Source organism: Urocampus carinirostris, chromosome 11 (genome assembly GCF_059441175.1).
Source record: "Urocampus carinirostris isolate Australia breed hairy pipefish chromosome 11, RoL_Ucar_1.0, whole genome shotgun sequence".
In the NCBI taxonomy this organism is placed as follows: domain Eukaryota; kingdom Metazoa; phylum Chordata; class Actinopteri; order Syngnathiformes; family Syngnathidae; genus Urocampus; species Urocampus carinirostris.
This window is the reverse complement of record NC_142359.1, coordinates 3927581-3950943: the sequence shown is the minus strand read 5'-3', so window position 1 is coordinate 3950943 and position 23363 is coordinate 3927581. Positions and strand designations below refer to the sequence as shown.

At 43.3% G+C, this 23363-nt stretch overlaps 1 protein-coding gene and 1 pseudogene across 2 annotated transcripts in view; both read left to right on the top strand.

Moving 5' to 3' along the window:
- Window positions 1-22639, top strand: part of arhgef40 (Rho guanine nucleotide exchange factor 40) — a 47535-nt gene extending 24896 nt beyond the window's left edge. Inside the window, exons 16-26 of one of the 2 annotated variants that reach the window (XM_088348197.1) lie at window positions 852-1043; window positions 2703-3149; window positions 6784-7133; window positions 7225-7450; window positions 8249-8338; window positions 11142-11354; window positions 13934-14131; window positions 16741-16921; window positions 18120-18209; window positions 18286-18392; window positions 21644-22639. In XM_088348197.1, coding sequence (XP_088204323.1) covers window positions 852-1043; window positions 2703-3149; window positions 6784-7133; window positions 7225-7450; window positions 8249-8338; window positions 11142-11354; window positions 13934-14131; window positions 16741-16921; window positions 18120-18209; window positions 18286-18392; window positions 21644-21670 — 2121 coding nt within the window. In that variant the 3' untranslated portion in view covers window positions 21671-22639. Of the gene's footprint in view, window positions 1-851; window positions 1044-2702; window positions 3150-6783; window positions 7134-7200; window positions 7451-8248; window positions 8339-11141; window positions 11355-13933; window positions 14132-16740; window positions 16922-18119; window positions 18210-18285; window positions 18393-21643 lie in introns of both variants that reach the window. The other variant, XM_088348196.1, reaches the window with a different exon arrangement.
- On the top strand, window positions 1554-1698 carry LOC148356224 (U2 spliceosomal RNA; annotated as a pseudogene).
- Window positions 22640-23363: the final 724 nt, after the last annotated feature.

Sequence of the window (23363 nt, the reverse complement as noted above, 5' to 3'; positions counted from 1 at the left end):
CCACCCCCCTTTTCTCTCTCTCTCTCTCTCTCTCTCTCTCTCTTTACCACCCCCTTTTCTCTCTCTCTCTCTCTCTCTCTTTACCCACCCCCTTTTCTCTCTCTCTGTGTCTCTCTCCCTCTGTGTCTCTCTTTTCCACCCCCTTTTCTCTCTCTCTCTCTCTCTCTTTTCCACCCCCTTTTCTCTCTCTCTCTTCTCTCTCTCTTTTCCACCCCCTTTTCTCTCTCTCTCTCTCTCTCTCTCTCTTTTCCACCCCCTTTTCTCTCTCTCTCTCTCTCTTTTCCACCCCCTTTTTCTCTCTCTCTTTCTCTCTCTTTTCCACCCCCCTTTTCTCTCTCTCTCTCTCTCTCCTTTTCCACCTCCCCTTTTCTCTCTCTCTCTCTCTCTCTCTCTCTCTCTCTCTGTGTCTCTCTCTGTGTCTCTCTCTCTCTGTCTCTTTCACTCTCTGTGTCTCTCTCTCTCTGTCTCTTTCACTCTCTGTGTCTCTCTTTTTCTCTTCCTTTGTTGCTCTTTCTTTCTTTCTCTCTTCCTACCCTTCGTGCTTTCTTTTCTCTTTGGATTTCTTTCTTCCTCTCCCTTTCTTTTCCCCCTCTCTCACGACTTTTTATCTTTTGTTTTTATCTATTTCTTTCTTTGTCCCGCCCTCTCTCCTTTTCCCTCTTTCTCTTATTTCTTTATCTCTCTTTTTCTTTTTCTTTCATCTACTGGTCCGGCCCCCGACAGAATGTTTGCTCTATCGTGAGGCCCCCGAGTTCAAATGAGTTTTTTACACCCCTGCTCTGCGGAATGTTTGCTGTACTTTGGCACCACCCAGTGGCAGTATGAAATAATCATTTTTTTTTTTGTTTTAGGAATTGCACAGTCGCACTTTGTCCGTGCTCGGCGACCTGGAGAACTGGAAGGAGTTGGACTGGCCGGGTCTTGACGACATCCAGGCCCACCTCCCTCCGTTTAAGGACCGTTTACGGGACATGTCCCACTGTTTATCGGACCGCTGGAGCGCCTTGGACAACACGCAGCGGCTGCTTTCCACGCTGACTGAGGTGAGCAAGGTGCATTGTGGGAGAGAAACCTGAGGGAAACACAAGAGTTTTCCAAGTAAAAAATGACAGAAACATCTCTCTGAGTGAAAAACTTATGGAATTTATGGAATGGAAAGACAGCAACCTCTAAGTTTATGCATACATTGTCTGTAAAGGAAAAGTACGTTCCGATAATGAGGAAGACGCCCGACGATTTATTTTGTTATGTGTTCTACGAGCGAATCAAAAAGAAGGGGCGGAGCAAACGCGGGCTGATGGGAAGTGGGGTATAGCTGTGTCACCGGTAGATCTGTCTGTTGTCTCAGCGGACAATAGTGGATATATATTTTTCCCTCCCTTAACTTTGGAAATATACCTTTTGTTTCCTTGGGTTACTTTCAACGGGACCCGGACTTTACAAGTCTGCATCATACGTTAATTACGGGTATTATTTTCCATTCATGATGCCGACTGTGGTTCTAGGTTTGTGTACTATTGGCTTTTAGATTGTAGACTATCACTGATCGCTGCCTAGCTTCTCGGCCTTTTGGCTAAGATCAAGTTCTGCATTTATGAACTATTGATTTTTGCAATTGGGAGATGGAGTAAGAGCTTGCTCTGTCCACTCCACGCATCGGCCCAGTATTGCAGTACCTCTGGGAACGGTGCATTCGCACTGATCGCTGTTTGGCCCTGTGGCTAGGACCTTGATTCAGCCTCTTGGCTGAGAGCAAGTGTCTCGGCCAAGAGTCCTCGTAGTGTATTATGATTTGACCGATAACGGATAATGGATAATTGATAAAGGATATAGAACAATAACCCTCTACAAACCCCCCCCTTTTGGATTGTGTCGTTCGGAGGCTAGGACCTTGACTCAGCCTTTTGGCTGGAAGCAAGTGTCTCGGTCTATTGGCTTTGAAGTGTATTATGATTTGACGGATAATAGATAATTGATAAAGAATATAGATCAATAAATCTCTACAAAATCACAATCGTGGAACTTACAGCCTGGTCTGGGTCAAACTTGTAATCGTGCCACAAGTTTTAATGCGGGCGCACGCGGCTTATACACAGGTGCGGCTTGTGTAAGTACAAAAGTGGAAAATCACTTAAAAAGTGGTGGGTGCGGCTTATAATCAGGTGCGCTCTATAGTCCGGATTTTACGGTATGTAGATATGGGGTTATATGTATATATAACCCCGGTTGTTAGCGTTATGAGTTAGCATAAAGTTTTTAACTCAGAGAGATGTTTATGTCATTTCTTGGAGTTCACGTGGCATGTAGCAGACGAGTAAATCCAGGTACATACTGATGGCAGATGGAAAACAGCGATGTCATATCCATGCAATTCACCTGGATAATTTGAATAGGTCGAATGGGACCCCTCCTCTGCACTATCAGACTCCAGTGTTATTGTTATTGTATAGTGACTTGTTTACCCATTTTGCACATCTGGTTAGCTGCTCCTCTTGCACTCTTTGCACTACTGTATAATACTATAATAATACTATACATAGCTATATTTATTTAGTATATTATTAGTACTTCAATACTCCAACTCAATACATTTTATTTATATCAGTACATTCAAGGAAACTGTGCGGGTCAGATGTATCGACATTTCGTTCTGAATCTGAATCTCTGACCTACTGACTTGAATCTTTCCCCTTTCTATCCAGGCTTCCCAGTGGTGCGACGAAGTGTCCTCAGCCTCCCCCGTCTGCCCGCTCGCCTCCCTACCCCCGATTCCACCTTCTCGCTTCCAAGATGCCCGTTCCTTGGCCGTAGACCTGGGCGGCGGACCGCTGCTGGATCTCTGGAGTCGTACAGTGGAGCGTTACCAGCAGACCGTAGCCCAGGTGAAGCCACGCTTCCTCCAGTCCGAGCGAAGTCAAGGCTCGGGGAAGAACAAGACTGCCGCCGGTAACCTGTGGGAAGCGGAGGGGGACAGCGACTGGGAGACGGGGGCCAGAGGAGGCGAGGCTGGGCTGCAGTCTTGGGGTTCGCTCGCATCGCTCTTCAGACCGCAGACCTGCTCCACGCTGAAAATCGGAGAGGAGAAGGGAGGCAAAAGAGAAGGAACGGGGGTTGGAGGAAAGTTCCTTCAGAACCTTTTAAAGAAAAGTGTGAGTATGCTTCACACAATTTAATTCCTTCTCTTCTGACCTTGCTCTAGTTACCACAGGTGTGCCCCAGGGCTTTTTACCAGAGCCCCTCCGCTTCATAACCTACCTCCTATTCCTTGGCCACATCTATAATAAACTTTCCATCTCTTTCCACTCCTTTGAGGATGACACCCAACCAGTGCTCCCTCTAAGCTGCGCGCGTGCGCAATTGCGCACCGCTCGCACATTCTCAGCACACAAGAAAATCTAGCCGGCGCACAAAAATCAGGGCTCAAAATGACTAATTAAGAAGCGACTTAAGTCAAAGTTACAGTGCATGAAGGTAAAAATACACGGGCTCCCCCGACGTTGTGTCCTAAATGCGGTATTTTGAAGTCGAGTCGAAGTAGAACGAAGTTGAGTAAAGTTAGTTGAGAACCGGCTTCTTCGGCTCGGCTCACTAAAAGGAACCGGATCTTTCGGGTCCTAAACGGCTCTTCAGGTTGTTTTTGCTTCTTTAATCCCAACATGACTATTTTTGTATTTTGAAGTCGAGTCGAAGTAGTACGAAGTTGAGTAAAGTTAGTAGAGTTTGTCGAGAACCAGCTTCTTCGGCTCGGCTCACTAAAAGGAACCGGATCTTTCGGGTCCTAAACGGCTCTTCAGGTTGGTTTTGCTTCTTTAATCCCAACATGACTATTTTTGTATTTTGAAGTCGAGTCGAAGTAGTACGAAGTTGAGTAAAGTTAGTAGAGTTTGTCGAGAACCAGCTTCTTCGGCTCGGCTCACTAAAAGGAACCGGATCTTTCGGGTCCTAAACGGCTCTTCAGGTTGTTTTTGCTTCTTTAATCCCAACATGACTATTTTTGTATTTTGAAGTTGAGTCGAAGTAGAACGAAGTTGAGTAAAGTTAGTAGAGTTTGTCGAGAACCAGCTTCTTCGGCTCGGCTCACTAAAAGGAACCGCCTCTTTCGGGTCCTAAACGGCTCTTCAGGTTGTTTTTGCTTCTTTAATCCCAACATGACCAAATATAATGTAAAACTATGCACAAAATGACTTAAAAGAAGGGGGCAATAGAACAAAAAAGAAAAAAATAGCAAAATGAAAAAGTAGTGAAAAGCTGAGAAAAAAAGAACCAAAAGGAAGAGAAAAAAAGAAGGAAAAATTTAGAAAAAAAAAAACAGAAGAAAAGAAAGAAACAAAGGAAAAAAGTAAATAGAGAACAAAAAGAAAATAGTAACAGCTCGGAAAAAATAAACACAATGAGATTTTTCTTAAAGGAATTAAAAAAAAGTAGAATTAAATAGGGAAAAAGAAGAAAAAGTTTGTGTTGCATTCAAATAATTTCCAATGATATCAAGTGAATCTTGTTGCCAACATTGTACTTCCACTGAAAAATGTGATTAAGTACAGTTCTGTATCTTGCAACCGACTCAATAAGCCCCCAAAAATGTGAATATTAGGTGACAAAATATATCAGGAAATAAAAAGAAATAGATATCTTGTGAAAGAATTGTAAGAACAAACGACGTTTTAATCAATTCATTCAAAAGAGAAAAATAATTTTGCATTGCCGGAAACTCCGCAAAATGTAACTTGATGTCAAGTTTTGGACATGTTTGATAATGACTTAGTTGCCACACTTGGGATTACGGTTGCTCACTGTTGTTTCAAGCGTTGCTCACCGACTTTGTGTGAACGCTCAGACCCGGGGAAAATGACAGGGAACATTGCACCCAACTCTAGGTTTCCTGCAAACCCAAATACACATTACCACCCCCTACCCGACCTTTTTGCTTCCTTTCACTTTTGCTCCACATCAACTGTCTTTACCTTTTTAATGGGAAAAATGATTTCGGCGATCGAACAAATCGGTTTTCGAACAGGGTTCTGGAACCCATTATGGTCGAGAACCGAGGTTCCACTGTACTTGTTTTTAGCTGTTCTATTTTTTACTATTGACATGAATGTCGGTGTACAGCGACTATGGGTGTCCTTCGAACTAAAATGCATTCTTATTGTTATTTTTTACCATGTTTTTCAGCTGTTTCCATGACATAGTGGTTATCACATTCGCCTAACATGCGATAGGTCCCTGATTCGAAACCAGGTGGAAACATATACCGTAAATTCCGGACTATAGAGCGCACCTGATTATAAGCCGCACCCACCTCATTTTAAGAGGAAAACCGATTTTATACTTACACAAGCCGCACCTGTATATAAGCCGCATGCGCCCACAATAAAAAATGTAACAAACACAAAACTAACCCAAATCCGACTTTAAGTCCCGCGATTGGAACTGAATTTCCTTCATTAAAGTACAAAGTCCAAAATTCACAGCCGGCAAAGTGAACAGAAAATGATACCGGTACTTAAGGTTTGATGCAGACCTGCAGAGTCCGGGTCCCGTTGAAAGTAATCCAAGGAAAAAAGTGTTTATTTCCAAAGGTATGGGTGGGAAAAATATATATCCACTATTGACTGCCGCGCGCACAAACACGTCTCACCTTTACTCCACTTCCCGTCAGCCCCCGTTGTTTTCGCCCCTTCTTTTTGATTCGCCCGTTCAAAACATATCAGAATAAGTCTCTAAAATAAATACATTACAAAAATATACAGTTGCAAATACATATTACACATGGTTACACATATTTACAAAGAAAGACGGTACACAGAGAGAGTTTTCAAAGCTTTAATAATAATGATATAACTTTCATCCCAAACGGGGCCTGTGACAGGGCAGTTAATGGTAGCAACACGCTCGCAAAACAGTAAACGGGTCTGTTAAAAAAACATACCGTACTTGTAAAAATCACGGTAAACCGTCCTCATCTTCCTCCTTAGAACTGAAGCCATCAAAGTCGTCTTCCTTAGTGTCGGAAAGAAACTTTGTCATATAGACGTCGTCCCACTGTCACTGTCGCTGGAACTTTCATCCACTCTTGATTATGTGCCTTTCTCTCCGTCACGCAGCATACCGGCTTTTCGGAACCTGTTGGTGAGTTTTTGATGCCGCCCCCCCCTGTCAGGATCCACTGGCAGACTAGCGAAAAAGTTGCCTTTCGCATGCAGCCAGTTTTAGTGAAAGATCTCTCGCCGCTAGTCAAGCCAAGAAGTTGCAGTCTTCCTCGGCACATATATTCCACCGGTCTAAATCTGACCTTTTGTACTCGAGCGCCCCTGGCGGCCATTAGAAAAATGACATCAATTGCCCGCATCACCGAATAAGCCGCAGGGTTGAACGTTTGGGTAAAAGTAGCGGCTTATAGTCCGGAATTTACGGTACTGGTTTTCATTTTAAAAGGATAGTGGAATGTTTGGACGCGTGCACGATACGGCAGGGGTAAACCAGCGAAAGCTGTCGGGCCCTGCTGTTGAACAGAAGAGTGTTGTGTCTTCTGACCCGAGTGATATGGCTGCTTTCTGGTGTCCCGTTTCATCTGGAGGGACAAAGTGACTTGGGTGCCGAGGTGCTTAACTTGTTTGGGTGTTTGGGCATTTGGGTTGGCCATGGTCCAAAAATGTTTTTGAGTGTTTTTGCTATTTTTTCCCTTTTTTATTTTCTTTGTTATTGTATGTGTTTGTCTTGCTGGCAGTCACCCCTCTTGAGAGATATGACCAAGGTAGAAAGACCATGTTCATCTTCTTTCAGCCTCCAGAGACAGCACTCCCACCCAAGCCCCCTAGGAAGAGACATCCCAGTTTTGATCTGCAGGCCCTCCTGGCTCCCCGCAGAGGCGCTTGCAATCCCAAAGCCCACGAATGCAGTACGTCCCCCAAGTCCTGGCTGGGTCGCCGGGCCCTAGCGGACCCCGTGATCGCCACCGGCGTCGCCCCGGCCTTCCAAGGTGGAGGAGGACCAGGAGGAGGGGTCTTGATCAGGGGAGTGGAAGTCAGCAGCAAGGAGGTTGTGGACCACACAGGGTCTCCGCGGCAACACGTGCTGCTCGGCAGGACCGAAAGGGAAATGGGGGCCGAGCGTATCGGCTCCACAGCGCAGAGGTACCTGAGCTTTTATTTCGTACATCTGGTCTTTTGATTTATCGCTGGTTTTTGGGTTCCTCCGCAGCAAACTCTACCTACTGTGGTGCAGGATGCTGAGCAGCGAGAGACAATATGTGGCGGTTCTCAAGGGAGTGCAGGAGACCTACCTCCCCCTGTTGGAGATCTCAGACACGCCGGCCCTCATTCGAGGGAAAGCAGATGCCCTCTTTCCCTGCTGGGCCGCTTTGATCGCCTTCCACTCTCAGGAACTTCTTCCTGCCATGGAGGATGCGCTGGTGCAAAGCTTGCTTCAGCAGGACTGTTTCAGTAAATTTGTGAGTGAAAATCGAAAAATGGGAGCTGTCCCTTTAATCAGGGTTGGGTAGGGTTACTTTAACTGGATTACTTTCTATGACTTTTGGATGACTCCAATAGCAAATATGCTAATAAAAGACAAAATACAGTAAATATGAATAAAATGATGACTCACAACACGTGGTAAGCTTTCTCTCCTGGCTTTGATCTCTTTGATCTTCGGTAAAACGAACATAAAATGCGACCAGGGTTGGGTAGGGTTACTTTAACTGGATTACTTTCAATGACTTTTGGATTACTCCAATACCAAATATGCTAATAAAAGACAAAATAAACTAAATCTGAATAAAATGATGACTCACAACACGTGGTAAGCTTTCTCTCCTGGCTTTGATCTCTTTGATCTCCGGCAAAACTAACATAAAATGCGACCAGGCTTGGGTAGGGTTACTTTCAATGACTTTTGGATGACTCCAATACCAAATATGCTAATAAAAGACAATAGAAACTAAACATGAATAAAATGATGACTCACAACACGTGGTAAGCTTTCTCTCCTGGCTTTGATCTCCGGCAAAACGAACATAAAATGCGACAGAATCAAGATGAAAACAAATCCAAACAGCTTTGCCGTTCGATGTATTCCGTTACTCCCCAAGCCTGCACTAAATTTGATTCATATTTAGTTTCTTTTGTCTTTTATTAGCATATTTGGAATTGGAGTAATCCAAAAGTCATTGAAAGTAATCCAGTTCAAGTAACTCTACCCAACCCTGCCCTTAATACATGTGTCATGCTGTTTATTTTGGTCCTTACAGAAGGACCATTTTCTGCACTATTCCAACTACATCAGGACTAAACTGGAACCGGATTCGCCCCTGGTTATGCAAGCTGCAGACTTCTTTAAAGTGAGACACTTAAACAGAGTTGTGTTTATTTGTTTGGTTTGGATCAGTGGTCCGCAACCACTAGAGGGCGCACCGGTACCAGGATGCGGGTCGTTGGGCACCAGGCTGGAAAAAAAGGAAAAAAGTTGTTTTATTTTTTTACTTATACCTTATTCATTTGTGTATACACACATTTCTATATCCCCCAAACAACTCAGTTTGAATGTGAGTTATACGCGACATTTCACAATATTGTATTTGAGCAATGATTGAGCAGTCGTCAAATGCTGATAGATAGATAGATACTTTATTCATACAAAATACGCACTGTAATAAAAATGCAGTTGTTTTCGGACTTGGGTGAAAAAAATACTCCAATTTCCATTTGTCATGGAAGCGGCAGCCCTCACAGTCAACTTTCCTTTTTTTAATTAACAGTCGTCATGTCAGAAATGGGCTTAACTAAATATCTCACAGAAAGCCAAGTGCAAGGTAGATAGATAGAGAGATAGCTGGATACTTTATTCATCCCCGTAGGGAAATTCACACTTGTAGCAGTATCCTTGTCTTGAAAAATTAAATAATAAAATAAAAGATATAGAATACATAAATACCCAGTATAACGTGTTGATATAAAGTATTTGAATAGTGCTACGGAAAATACACACTGTAATAAAAAAGGGTAATATGCAAATGTAGGGGTGGGGTTTAATATGGGCTTTTACTCCCCGGGGTGGGGTTAAAGAGCCTCATGGCATGCGGAAGAAATGATCTCAGTCTGTTCGTGGAACAAGACTGTCACAGCAGTCTGTCCCTGAAGCTGCTCTTTCGTTTGGAGATGACCATATTTGCTCATTGGATACAACGGGAATCGAGCCAGGATCCTGGCAGTGTGAGAGCCGAATCCTAACCACTAGACAAATGGATGACAAAGGAAAAAGCATTTGATTTCATCTCATCGCACTATTTTAACTCATGGTGCCAGATTGTACAATGTTGTAATGGAGCATTATGGGAAAGAGTTGAGCCTAAACAATATTGTACAACATGCTACCGTGACTGTGTGACGATGACATAATATAACAAAGTGGATCTAGGCCTCAGGCAGCACGGCGGAGCAGTGGTTAGCGTGTGTGCAGCACGTTTCTGAGGTCATGCGATCGAACCTCCTGTGTGGAGTTTGCATGTTCTCCCCGTGCTTGCGTGGGTTTCCTCCGGGCACTCCGGTTTCCTACCACATTCCAAAAACATGCATATCATGTTAAATGACCCGTCCAAATTGTCCCTAGGTGTGAATGAGCGAGCAAGTTGTCTGTTCCTGTGTGCCCTGCGACTGGTTGGCAACCAGTTCAGGGTGTCCACTGCCTGTAAATAGCTGGGATGGGCTCCAGCACCCCCGTGACCCTACTGATGATAAGCGGTGCAGATGATTGATGGATGGATGGATTTAGGCCTCTGTTATCATTATTATGACCAATGTCATTATTGAGTCTGGCCGCAAAAATATTGTCTGACATTTGAGGTACAGAGAAGGTTGCGGATCACTGGTTTGGATTAACTAGTTTACTGTTCATTTCACAAAATGTAAAATGAACCACTTCATTATACACAATTCAGATTATGCTACGCTAGTTTTTACTGCGAGCTATTTTCCCAAACATACCGTATTTTCCGCACCATAAGGCGCACCGGGTTATAGGGCGCACCCCCAAAAAATAGTTTTTGGTCCTATTTTGACATACATAAGGCGCACCGGATTATAAGGCGCTACAATGGGAACGTGGACAAAACAGTCAGATAGTTCAGTCCAACTTATTACCCCCTTAACATTCCCAAAGCTTGCGAAGACGCAAATACGTGTCTCAGACATGTACGGAAACAGTGTCTGTACGATGTCACCAAAGAAACATTTCTTAGTTTCCATTTTATTTCTTGCTGGCAACTGTGTGGACAGCAAAGTAAGAATTTTATTGTGCAGGGAAACGGCGTTCTTTACTGTGCATATATCGATAAACACTTTGAATTGAATTGAGTTTAAAAATAGACTCATCACAGAAACATTAAGATCGTTCTCAAACAAGATACCGGGAAAATAGAAATCCGCATAGCTCACCTAAGTTCTCTTGCAGCCATCACGTTCAATAATGATACGTAACCATGGTCTTCTTACAACCGTGAGTGTAGTAAATCCAGGAGAGTCAAATATTTACAAACACAGAATAGTAAAATATGTTTTCTCTATGCCGTAGTGCAACCCAACGTGTGATTCACATTCATCTTTTTCGGCCAATTGCAGGCTTTGTTTTGCCCCTTCAGCCTATGCGAGCCTGTAAATGATAAAAAGGATCCGCCCCCTTTACCTTCCAATAACTTTAGCCAATAGTGACTGATTCAAATGATGATTGACACGTTGGTTAGCCAATGAAACGCCGGTATATAAATCCCATCATACACCGCGGACGACTTCGCCTTCGGGGGAAAATCGAGTCGGCGGCTGCTTGCCTTAATTGCAAGACTTTGCGACTTAATATTGATCCATATATAAGGCGCACTGTATTATAAGGCGCATGGTCAGCTTTTGAAAAAAATAAAGGCTTTTAGGTGCGCCTTATAGTGCGGAAAATACGGTACTTATCTACTCGCCTACGCTTTCAAATCTGCAACCCTTCAATTCATCTTTAAAGGGTAAAAACGGGATGCCTGAAGGGTCTTTTGATGAAAAATTGAAATAAAAACGATACCGGAGTCCTTTATGAACCAATATTTGAAAAAAAAGCTCATTGTCTGCCTCCTCCCTCACTTTTTTCTTCCCTCCCTTGTTCAGTCCAAACTCCCCTCCACCGCTTCCTCCCCTCTGTCGCCCCTCTGCTTTCCTCAGTGCCTGCAGGCCCCCCTGCAGAGGCTGGAGCAGTACTGCGAGGCCTTGGACGAGCTAGGTGGCATCAACCCCACCACCGACTCCACACTTTCCGTCCTGAGACACGCCCAGCAGCACGGCGAGGACCTCAGGGCCAGCGATCTCATTGTGGGCTGTCCGGTGAGACTTTCCTGCTTTCCCTTTGAAGACAAAATTAGTCTGTCCACTATCCAGTTTCTACAGTTGCTTTTCAAGTCAATGACTTCCCAAAGCGCTTTACAATGTGCTCCACATTTCCAAATAGCGGCCGTGCAGCCATGTAAGGCGCTAACCTGCTTATTGGGGGTATTAGGGGTTCAGTGTCTTACCCAAGGACACTTCCACATGTAACACGGACGAGTCGGGATTCGAACTGGGATCCCTTGATCCCAAGACGAGCGCTCTACCTCCTGAGCCACTGCCGCCCAAAACACATTTTCCCAATAGCGGCCTTGCAGCCATGTAAGGCGCTAACTTGCTTATTGGGGGTATTAGGGGTTCAGTGTCTTATCCAAGGACACTTCCACATGTAACACGCACGAGTCGGGATTCGAACTGGGATCCCTTGATCCCAAGACGAGCGCTCTACCTCCTGAGCTACTGTCCTCTCTAGTGTGCTGAAACGCATCTGAGAATCCAGTGTAAACAATATAAGTCAATCCAACGCTTCGTATACAAAACCATTATCGAAATTCCAGGCAACGAGCGGCCATTTTTCTACATTTTAAACACTGCGGCTTTAAATAAGCTGAAGCTTTCTTTTACGAGGATAATGGTCGCAAGAGTGTTTGCGGCAACTTCAGTGTCCCCAGCAGCAGTGCTCGTCGGGGCCCTTTGTCATTGTTGTAGAACAGAATAAAATAGAAAACTAAATAAAACTAAATAAAAACCTTTATTGTCATTGTTACAACATGGGTTGAATATATTGTGACAACGAAATTGGACGTGGCACTCCAGGTCCACATTTTACAGTGAGGATAAAGAAAACAAAGACATAGAGAACATTTTAGCCAAAACTAATTCTCAACGTCTGTCCCCAGAAGGACTTTTACAGAAAAAAACATACATACAATACACAATTTCATAAAACACCACAATTGCAGAGGCTACTGCTGGTCACATATCTGACCTCTGATCTAAAATTATGGAAGTTTTTGTTTAAAAGGACCCAGTTTGACTCTTCCTTTAGTTCGGTGGGTAAACAGTTCCAGGCTTTTAGTGCCTTGTACAGTAAAATCTGATAGTCCAAAAGTAGTTTCCCGCCTCAGGACTTGACAGTTCCTGCTCTGAGCTCCTCTGGTTCTGGAGACCACGGCTCTGAGAGGAACTATGCTCTCACTAAGAACCTGAGGGGCCTTTTGATGGTCATGAAGTTCCCAAAAGATAACATTTTGAAGTTCTCCAAACTTACACAATGATGTGACCTCAAGGACTCGTCTGGAATCATCTGTAGTGACTTTATTGTAGTGACTGTGGAGCCAATGCTGTAGGTGATGTGTGAGAAGATCATGCAGTGCGTGAAAGTAATCTCAGATCAGTTGAAATGTATACAAGTTTGCTTTGGCAATCCTACATTTTTTTTTAAACATGGCTGTCAAATCGAAGTCAAGGATCAAGTACAAGTACCAGGTACAGTGGAACCTCGGTTCTCGACCATAATCGGTTCCAGAACCCTGTTCGAAAACCGATTTGTTCGATCACCGAAATCATTTTCCCCATTAAAAATAATGTAAATCGTTTTAATCCGTTCCAACGCCCTGAATGTTTACCTTGAATGTTTAACGTAAACATAAAGCTAACCCAGGCTAATCGTACGTTCGCGTTATTGTAATCTTCCGTACGAAAGATTACGCTAATATGAACGTGTCAAAATTAAAAAAATCAGGTCGTTTACAAGTCATTTAGCACCCGGGTCTCCACAACAAGTGGTGAGCGTTCATTGGAAAGGGGGCTCCGTTCCAACACCCTGAATGTTGGGCTCCGTTCCAACACCCTGAAGGTTTACCTGTAAACATCAAGCTAACCCAGGCTAATCGTACGTTCGCGTTAGCGTAATCTTCCGTACGAAAGATTACGCTAACATGAACGTGTAAAAATAAAAAAAAGGGATAAAGAAAAGAATTATGCATAGGATTTCTTACCTTTGTGGTGGTCAGCAGAAGGCGCTCGCACACCTCCTTCATAGTTTGCTATTATTTCTTTCTTAAATGCAATAGTTGTACGCACTACTTTTCTTTTTTCACCTGTAGCAACTTTGCTGCTTGCACTGACGTTCTTCGGAGGCATAAATAGGGGCTAAAACACGATTTGTTTGAACTGAGAGGCGTTCGAAAACAGAGGTTCCACTGTACTTGATTTCTGGGACCTGTTTCCGGTTATAGACTTGTTTTTAGAGGCAAAGGACACAGACATGGTCTTTTTAACATTTAGGGAAAGGCTTGCCTTTTGAAACCACCAGTAACCAGTATCAATACATTCGTGCAATATTGTGGCAAGATTCTATCCATCCCCACTAGGGTTGCGGGGGCGCTCGAGCCCATCCCAGCCGGCTTTGGGTAGTGGGCACACAGAGACATGCAACCATTCACTCGCCGATTCGTGACCAGACAAAATTATAATTGGTTCTTAAATTTGCAGAAGTGGCTTTCTATCATGTCCGCACTGTTGTCCAGAATCTTCGGTATATCACCAACTTTCTTCAACGATATCACTTGCATCAGATTCCCGTGGCGGAGCGAGGTGAGCTGGTGCGTCAGGGCGAGCTGACGGTGTGCGGCGGCACCCGGCGGAAACGTGTGGGCGTCAGAAGGGTCTTCCTCTACCAGGACGCAATTCTCTTCACCAAGCAGAAGAGCGGCGGAGGAGGCCCCAACGGCGGTCTGGGACGCGTGGCCTACAGCTACAAACACAGCATGAAGGTGCAAATAGTACTCACAGTCTTTGTACAAGTACAGGGCGAGGATTTGGAAGAGAAGAAACTACCATATTTTCCGCACTATATATGAACTCTGGATTGTAAGACCCCAAAAATAGACAATTGTCATATATAAGGTGCACCAGACTATAAGGAGCATGCAATTCAGATTAAAGTAAGAGCTACTGTGTAACTGCTATACTAAGGTGGGACGATATGCTTTGGTCAGGACTGGAATGTATCACGGTATTAAGGTGCCGATTCGTATTATATCACGATAAAAGTATTGCGATTTGATATAATTGGTAATTGTGATCTTATTTTCTTTCCTAAAAAATCAAGCAACAAGCAAAAACAGGGACCTCATATATTATTTTGCCTTCCATCTGAAAAAATACTATCGAAATAATACAGTAGGGAAATTCACACTTCCAGCAGTATCCTTGTCTTGAAAAATAAAATAATAAAATAAAGATATAGAATACAAAAATACCCAGTATAACGTTTCACTATAGAGTATTTAAATAGTGCTACGGAAAATACACACTGTAATAAAAATGCAGTTGTTTTCGGACTTGGGTGAAAAAAAATACTCCAATTTCCATTTGTCATGGAAGCGGCAGCCCTCACAGTCAACTTTCCTTTTTTTAATTAACAGTTGTCATGTCGGAAATGGGCTTAGCTAAAATTCTCACAGAAAGCCAAGTGCAAGGTAGATAGATAGATAGATACTTTATTCATCCCTGTAGGGAAATTCACACTTGCAGCAGTATCCTTGTTTTGAAAAATAAAATTAAAAAAAAGATCTAGAATACAAAAATATCCAATATAACGTGTTGATATATATCTAAATAGTGCTACAGAAAATACACACTGTCATAAAAATAGGGTACTATTCAAATGTGGGGGTGGGGTTTCATGTGGGATTTTATTCCCCCGGGTGGAGTTAAAGAGCCTCATGGCATGAGGAAGAAATGATCTCCTCAGTCTGTGACAGCAGTCTGTCGCTGAAGCTTCTCTTCTGTTTGGAGATGATAGCCTAAGGGTCTACTGCCATCATCTGGTGAGATGGTCATTTTTTTTTTTCTTGATCCAAATTCAGTTTAAACTGCGGTCGACATTACTGGTGGGACACGTATTATTCAGTAAGAAATGTGATCACGGGCTGTAACTAGCCCTCAGGTATTTTGTGGAAAGACGTTGTTTTCTCCATTCTCTCACATTCATTTTTTCTAGATAAAAGAACCATCCTGAGGTTCAGACTGAAAGATTTTATACATTTCACTATAAAGGATTTTATACGATTAAATACAAGTTACATTTATCGAATGCAATGAAGATTTTCACCGGGTAGGCTGAAGTTCAATGACAGGTCACGCTGATCCAAATTCGGAAAGTTTCGGCTGGGGAATTTCGAGAACAGGGCTCTGGCGAAGGACGTCAGGCACTGTTTTGATAAACGCTCGGCATTGTTTTGAGTTTCTTCAGACATCGAGGCGAGGGGGCTTTCCTGGCACGCCCATGGGAGGAGCTTGCGAAAAAAAAAACATGGGCGGAGGAAGAAAGAGGAGGCTTGACAGAGACTCAAGCTACACTAATTTGGCTAATTCGGCCATATATTCGATGAAGTTTACTTAGTTAAATTATTTAAGAAATTCAATCTGCCCCCGTGTGAAAATGTCGGCTATTCTTGTCCATCTTTTCCCATCCAGAAACAAGCGCGCATTGTTAGGCGGTGTTTGGTTAATGGAGTCAGATAATTACCGTAAATTCCGGACTATAAGCCGCTACTTTTCACCCTGCGGCTTTTTCAGTGATGCGGCCAATTTATGTCATTTTTCTAACGGTGTGTTGCTACCATGAACTGCCCTGTCAAAGCTATATTATTATTATTAAAGCTTTAAAAAACTCTCTCGGTGTACCGTCTTTCTTTGTAAATATGTGTAACCCGTGTATAATATGTATTTGCAACTGTATATTTTTATAATGTATTTATTTGAGACACTTATTCTGATATGTTTTGCACGGGTGAACGAAAAATGAGGGGCGGAACAAACGCGGGGTGCCGAGTTTAAGTGGGGACCGCTAAAGGTGAGGAACAGACAAGGAAAGAAGAGGGGGTAAAAAGTCGGTTGAAGAAAAAGGAGTTGCGTGAGTAAATGTGTTCATCTGATATATTTTTCCCACCCTTACCTTTGGAAATATACACTTTTTTCCTTGGATAACTTTCAACGGGACCCGGACTCTCAAACCTTAAGTACCGGTATCATTTTCCGTTCATTTTGCCAGCTGTGATTTTTGGACTGTGGACTTTAACGAAGGACATTTAGTTTCAATCGCGGGACTTAAAGTCGGGTTTGGGGTAATTTTGTGTTTGTGTTACATGTTTAAATGTGGGCGCGTGCGGCTTATATACAGGTGCGGCTTATGTATGTACAAAATCGGTTTTCCTCTTAAAATGTGTTGGGTGCGGCTTATAATCAGGTGCGCTCTATAGTCCAGAATTTACGGTAATTCGAACAATTTGGTAAACGGTACAATTTTAATATTTCATTTCCTAACAAGACCGTACCCTGCATTAATGAGAAATCTCCCGTCCCTGTCATGTGACAGACTGCCGACATGGGCCTGACGCAGAGCGTGGGCGAGGACGGCCTCAAGTTCGAAGTTTGGATCCGACAAGCTCCTCGTCTCAGGGACTGCGTCACGCTTCAGGCTCGCGACGGGGAGCAACGCAAGGCCTGGACCCGGGACGTGGCCCGCCTGCTCTGGACACATGCCATCAATAGCACTGGTGAGCAGTGTTCCCTCTAAGCTGCGCAGGTGCACAAGAAAATCTAGCCAGCGCACAAAAATGAGGACTCAAACTTTCTAATTAAGAAGCGATTTAAGTCAAAGTTACAGTGCATGAAGGTCAAAATACACGGGTTCCCCTGACGTTGTGTCCTAAATGCGGTATTTTGAAGTCGAGTCGAAGTAGAACGAAGTTGAGCAAAGTTAGTAGAGTTTGTTGAGAACCGGCTTCTTTGGCTCGGCTCACTAAAAGGAACCGACTCTTTCGGGTCCTAAACGGCTCTTCGGGTTGTTTTTGCTTCTTTAATCCCAACATGACCAAATATGATGTAAAATGATACACAAAATGACTTAAAGGAAGGGGGGAATAGAACAAAAAAGAAAAAAATACCGAAATGAAAAAGTAGTGAAAAGCTGAGAAAAAAAGAAACAAAAGGAAGAGAAAAAAAGAAGGAAAAATGTAGAAAAAAAGCCAGAAAAAAAGAAAAGAAAGAAATGTAGGAAAAAAACAGGGAAAAAAGAGAGAGGGAAAGAGCGTGAGAAACAAAAGATAAAAAGTTGTAAGAGGGGGAAAAGAAAGGGAGAGGAAGAAAGAAATCCAAAGAGAAACAGAAAGACAGAAGGAGAGAAAAGAGAAAAGAAAGTGCAAAGGGCATGAAGAGAGAAAGAGAAGAGAGAGAGAGAAAAGGAAAAAAAGGAAGTTAGAGTGAAAGAGGTTAAAAGACACAGAGAGAGAAAGAGACAAAGAGCAACAAAGGAAGAGAAAAAGAGAGACACAGAGAATGAAAGAGACAGAGTGGGAGAAAAGGGGTGAGAGAGAGAGAGAGAGAGAGAGAGAGAGAGAGAGAGAGAGAGAGAGCGCTACTAGTCACAAGAGAACCTTCATGATCCGACTCAGATACAGCACCTGAAACGTCTGGTCGCTGTTGTTTTTGTGGAAAGTGTTAGCCCGCTCTCCATAGACAAGCTAAATCGATAGATAGATACTTTATTCATCCCCATAGGGAAATTCACACTTCCAGCAGTCTCCTTTGTTGTTTATTAACAGATTAACAGGATGGCCTCGGGGTGCTGAGTTGTAGTTTTCTTAACAACGCGTAACAGTTGGAAAATTCCACTACTCTAATGGTTCCAAATTGTAAAAACCAAAATTTGACACGACGGGAGCTACCCTGAAATGCAAACCCTTCCACGTGCAGAGTTGTGTCTAAAGGAGTCACTGTGTGTGGGCGTGTCCAGTAAGCTGTTGCTGGACGCCAGCGCGAGTCAAATGTCCGACTTGGAGAGAGGTGAGGAACGCGTGACGCCACTTTCACCGTTTTTCGCGTTCCGGTCTCTAAAGTTTCGCCTTCCTTGGTTTCTTAGTGCCCAGCAGCTGCTCGGACTCCTCGTCGGTCGGCAGCCTCAAGGACGGAGGCGGCTCCCCAGTGTCTGGGAGTGGCTCTAGCAGAAGTTCTGCCAGCTTATCTCAGGTGTGGAACACATGGTGACTAGAACCTGCTATTGAATACAACTTACGTGCCGTCGTGAAAAAAATAATTGTGTTGATGCCTCCCAAAAGCTATTCTAAAATAATGACTATGTCTAGGACCAATCTAAACATTGATAGAGTGAAATCAGGGTTAGAAACAAAACTCCTGGTTTGAGAAGGTCCTAGAGTCAAGTCATGTTTATTTGTGATGCCCTTAATCGCAAAGAGTCTCAAAGGGCTGCACAGATCAAAGACTATTGCAAACTACAGACTATTTATGACACCATCTCCTGATCTAAAACCTACATGAGGGCAAATAATACACACATTATCAACATGAAATATAGATTATTTATATGCTATAGAATAGAAGTGTGTTTTAAGCTTAGATTTAAACAGTTCCACTGAGGTTGCAGATGGAATCTCAGAATTCAGAGAATTCCACAGCACCAGGACCCAATGGAGACATTCTCTGATCTGCAGATTTCTTCTTGGCTCTTGGGATCACGAGTAGACCAGCATTTTTAGAGCGAAGGCTCCGGACCGGAACATAGGGGGAAATAAAATCTGAAAGATATGAGGGAGCAAGTCCATGCATGATTTTGTATACTACCAACAGAACTTTAAAATCACATCTTAGGCTAACAGGGAGCCAATGCAGGTTAGCTAAAATCGGGTCATGTGATCAAACTTTCTTGTCTTAGTTAAAAGCCTGGCTGCAGCATTTTGTACCAGGTGAAGGCTCTTGATTTTGGGAGACCAGAGAGTAGTGCATTACAGTCATCGAGACGGGATGAATTATAATCTCCGCACCTGATTTAGACAGCATAGGACGAATTTTAGCAATGTTGCGAAATATTCTTAACGTGTGTTTGAAAGGACAGATCGGGGTCAAATATGACACCTACGTTTTTGACTGAGTCACTCTGGATGATATTACATTTGTCAATGTTAGAAGCAGTTTTTGAGAACAAGTCACGGCATGTAGATGGACCAATAACTAATATTTCGGTCTTTTCAGACTTAAGGCGCAAGAAGTTGAGTGACATCCATTCTTTTATCTCAGTGAGGCAGGCCTCCAAATTTCCACAGTTTAGTGTGGCAGATTCCTCCATCGGAAGATATAGCTGAGTGTCATCTGCGTAGCATGTAAATGCTGAAAAGAAGGGGGCCAAGTACTGAACCCTGCGGAACACCACAGTTCACGGATCCCTTAACTGCCTGGGTTGTTGGGACACCACTGACTCTGGACAGCTTTTTCCACTGCTGATGGTTCCTGGTCTGCGTTTGTGTCATGGCACAGTTGTCACCAGTCCATTTCCCAACCAGTACCTGAAGAAAAACAGAGTGACCCATATTTTGAAGTTGTTTTGGAGTTAAAGCCTTCAAGCGCCATTACCTAAATTTAAAGGAGAGATTCCCAATTGAATCAACCTTTTGAGAGCTTTTTAGAATTCAAAGCCTTCACTAAAACACGGTCAGTGTGGTATTTTGCTCTATTCATACGACCGTGAGAACTATGTTCCTACCACCCCCAGCCCCCTTTTTCGCAAACAGCTGGTCGTACGTTAATAAATAATGTGTGGAGCCTTAACTGTGAGTTTATATATATCAGCCATGTTGGTGATTGTAATTTTTAGTGTTTATCGAGAGAAGCTCATTTGAGAATAAAATGATTTGTAAATAAGAATTTAGAAGAATCAAGTCAAGTCATGTTTATTTGTATAGCCCTTTATCACCAGGAGTCTCAAAGGGCTGCACAGACCACAGATTATCGCAAACCACAGACTATAATGACACCGTACCCTGATCTAAAACTGACATGAGGGCAAGGGAAAACTCAAAAACCTCAGGATGAGTCAAGTCGAGTCATGTTTATATGTGACACTGTTAATTACAAGGAATTTCAAAGGGCTGCACAGACTATTGCAAACTACAGTCTATTATGACACCATCCCCTGATCTAAAACCGACATGAGGGCAAGGAAAAACTCAAAAACCTCAGGATAAGTCAAATAAAGTCAAGTTTATTTGTGACACCCTTAATTACAAGGAGTCTCAAAGATCTGCACAGATTATTGCAAACTACAGTCTATTATGACACCATCCCCTGATCTAAAACCGACATGAGGGCAAGGAAAAACTCAAAAACCTCAGGATAAGTCAAATAAAGTCAAGTCAAGTTTATTTGTGACACCCTTAATTACAAGGAGTCTCAAAGGTCTGCACAGATTATTGCAAACTACAGACTATTATGACACCATCCCCTGATCTAAAACCTACATGAGGGCAAGAAAAAAACTCAAAAACCTTAGGATAAGTCGAGTCAAGTCAAGTTTATTTGTGACACCTTTAATTACAAGGAGTCTCAAAGGGCTACACAGACCACAGATTATTGCAAACTACAGACTATTATGACATAATCCCCTGATCTAAAACCTACATGAGGGCAAGGAAAAACTCAAAAACCTCAGGGTGAGTCAGGTCATGTATATTTGTATAGCCCTTTAACAAAAGGAGTCTCAAAGGGCTGCACAGACTACAGATTATTGCAAACTACAGACTATTATGACACCATCCCCTGATCTAAAACCTACACGAGGGCAAGGAAAAACTCAAAAACCTCAGGATGAGTCAAGTCAAGTCAAGCGAAGTCGTGTTTATTTTTGATACCCTTAATCACAAAAAGTCTCAAAGGGCTGCACAGACCACAGATTATTGCACGTATTTTTAAAGAGCATTTTGCCACAACAAAATATTATTCAAATGAAGGGGCGGGGCAAACTTGCTGAGCTTCTATTGGTTGATTCGTGTCTCTGCCAATTGGTTCAGATTCAGATCTACTTTATTGTCATCCTAGTACACGTGTATACAGAACGAAATGTCGATACATCTGACCCGCACAGTTTCCTTGAATGTACTAATAATATACTAAATAATTATAGCTATGTATAGTATGATACAGTAGTGCAAAGAGTGCAAGAGGAGCAGCTAACCAGATGTGCAAAATGGGCAGTCAGGTAAACAAGTCACTGTACAATAACAATAACACTGGAGTACGATAGTCCAGAGGAGAACAGATGTGCAAAGGAGTGGCTAGGTAGTTCATCACTCGTTTAAAAGAAATCTATTACTTTTTAGGGTAACGAGTACTTGGAAAATGAAAAAAATGAAAAACTCAAATCAGAGAGTAGTAATACTACTATAGTTTGCATCAATTGCTGAGTTGGTTTGCGTGTATCCCCTCCCCAGGGTCAATCACCCTCCACTGCCGTGTAGCCGTCCCCTCATCCCAAACCAGAGGAGCTTTTCAGTCCACCTCAAGACCAAACTGCGATGGATCTGAAAACGATAGCCGGACACCATCTCGGGTACCGGCGGTTTCGGCGGCCGGCAAGGGTTCCGCAAGGTGCGGCGCCGACAAAACCATCGGTCTGCAACGCGTGGCCCCGGGATACCGACGGTAAACTGGAAGTGTGGCAGAGCCTCTGACGAGGCAGGAGACTTCGCAATCGGCTTTCGTTTTTGATGTGCTCAGAAGAATATTTGCATGCTGTATTGTGCAATTTTGTACCACTCTCCTTATCATTTTTTATGGACATTAAAACTGGATGGAAACAAAACCTGAACTGTTGCTAAGCTTATATTAGCATTTGAAGAGAAACAAGATTTTCCTGTAAACCTCTTGTATTCATCCCAAGCATCCCCAAAAATGAGGTTTTTAAAAATACTGTTGTCGCACGTTGATTTGAGACAATGCGTCCCCAACAAAAATGATGCGTCTAGGACGCAGGGCAAACCAGAACACTACTCCACTGCCTTAAAATGGTTCAGTCCATTACATTCCGAGCACCGCTTATTTCTCATTTGGCCAGTGGAGTCTGCGGAGGCTCCGGTGTATTACGGTGAGAGTATGATATACAGTGGTTATGTTGAACCTGTATTTTAGCACCCAATACCATGACTTTGTTGTCAGCAGTACCTCAGGAGGTAAAGCGCTCGTCTTGGGATCAAGAGCTCGCAGGTTCGATTCCCGGCTCCTCCGAGTTATATGTCAAAGTGTCCTTGGGCAAGACACTGAATCCCTAATGGCCCCGATTGCAGGTAGTTGCCTTGCATGGCTGACACTGCTATCGGTGTGTGAGTGTGTGTGAATGGGTAAGTGTGAAGCTGTCACAGACCAGAAACGGACACAGGACCTAATAGCGCTCGTTTTCTCGGTTTTTATTAATAAAGAAGGAGAACAGGGCTTGCTTCCTCGATTCGATGACTGACAGACAAGAGGAACGGGCGATGCTTTAAAAATAGTCACAAGGGATATAGATAGATAGATAGATAGATACTTTATTCATCCCCGTAGGGAAATTCACACTTCCAGCAGTCTACCCCGTTGTTTATTAACAGATTAAGAGGATGGCCTTGGGGTGCTGTGTTGTAGTTAGCCACAGCGGAGTGGATGGCGTCACACGCTAGGCCAAAAGTTCGACATCCCTGCGGCAGATGGAAATCTTTTTCTTTGTGTCCAGGGATACACCACCTCGTGTTAGCGAGTCCGTCTCCTCTCCGATTCCCGTAGGCTTTCGTGTCTCTGTATAGCGGCGTTAAAGCCGGATTGCTCCGGGTAGCTCCGGGTGGCTACACGTTAGCGTCTGGAATGCTAAACGTGAGCCACGTTTCCGCAAAACATGTTTTCCACCAGCACTCGTTAATCTCATTTGGTAGTGAGTTTGCATTTATCATGATTGCGGATGGTACCGAAGACTTATAACGCCGCTAGCTGCTTCGCAAGCTCCGGTTCTTCCTCCACGATAGGCCCCTTCATCACGCCGGCACAAGAATTCTTCAGGGCAAGGAGTTGATTCCTTGAATAAACGCATTTTTGTGCGCTAAAACCCACGTCCATAGGATAGAAATAATCCATAGTGTAGTTGTCAAAACGGGAAGAAAAACACCGAAGATAGAAGCAAACAAT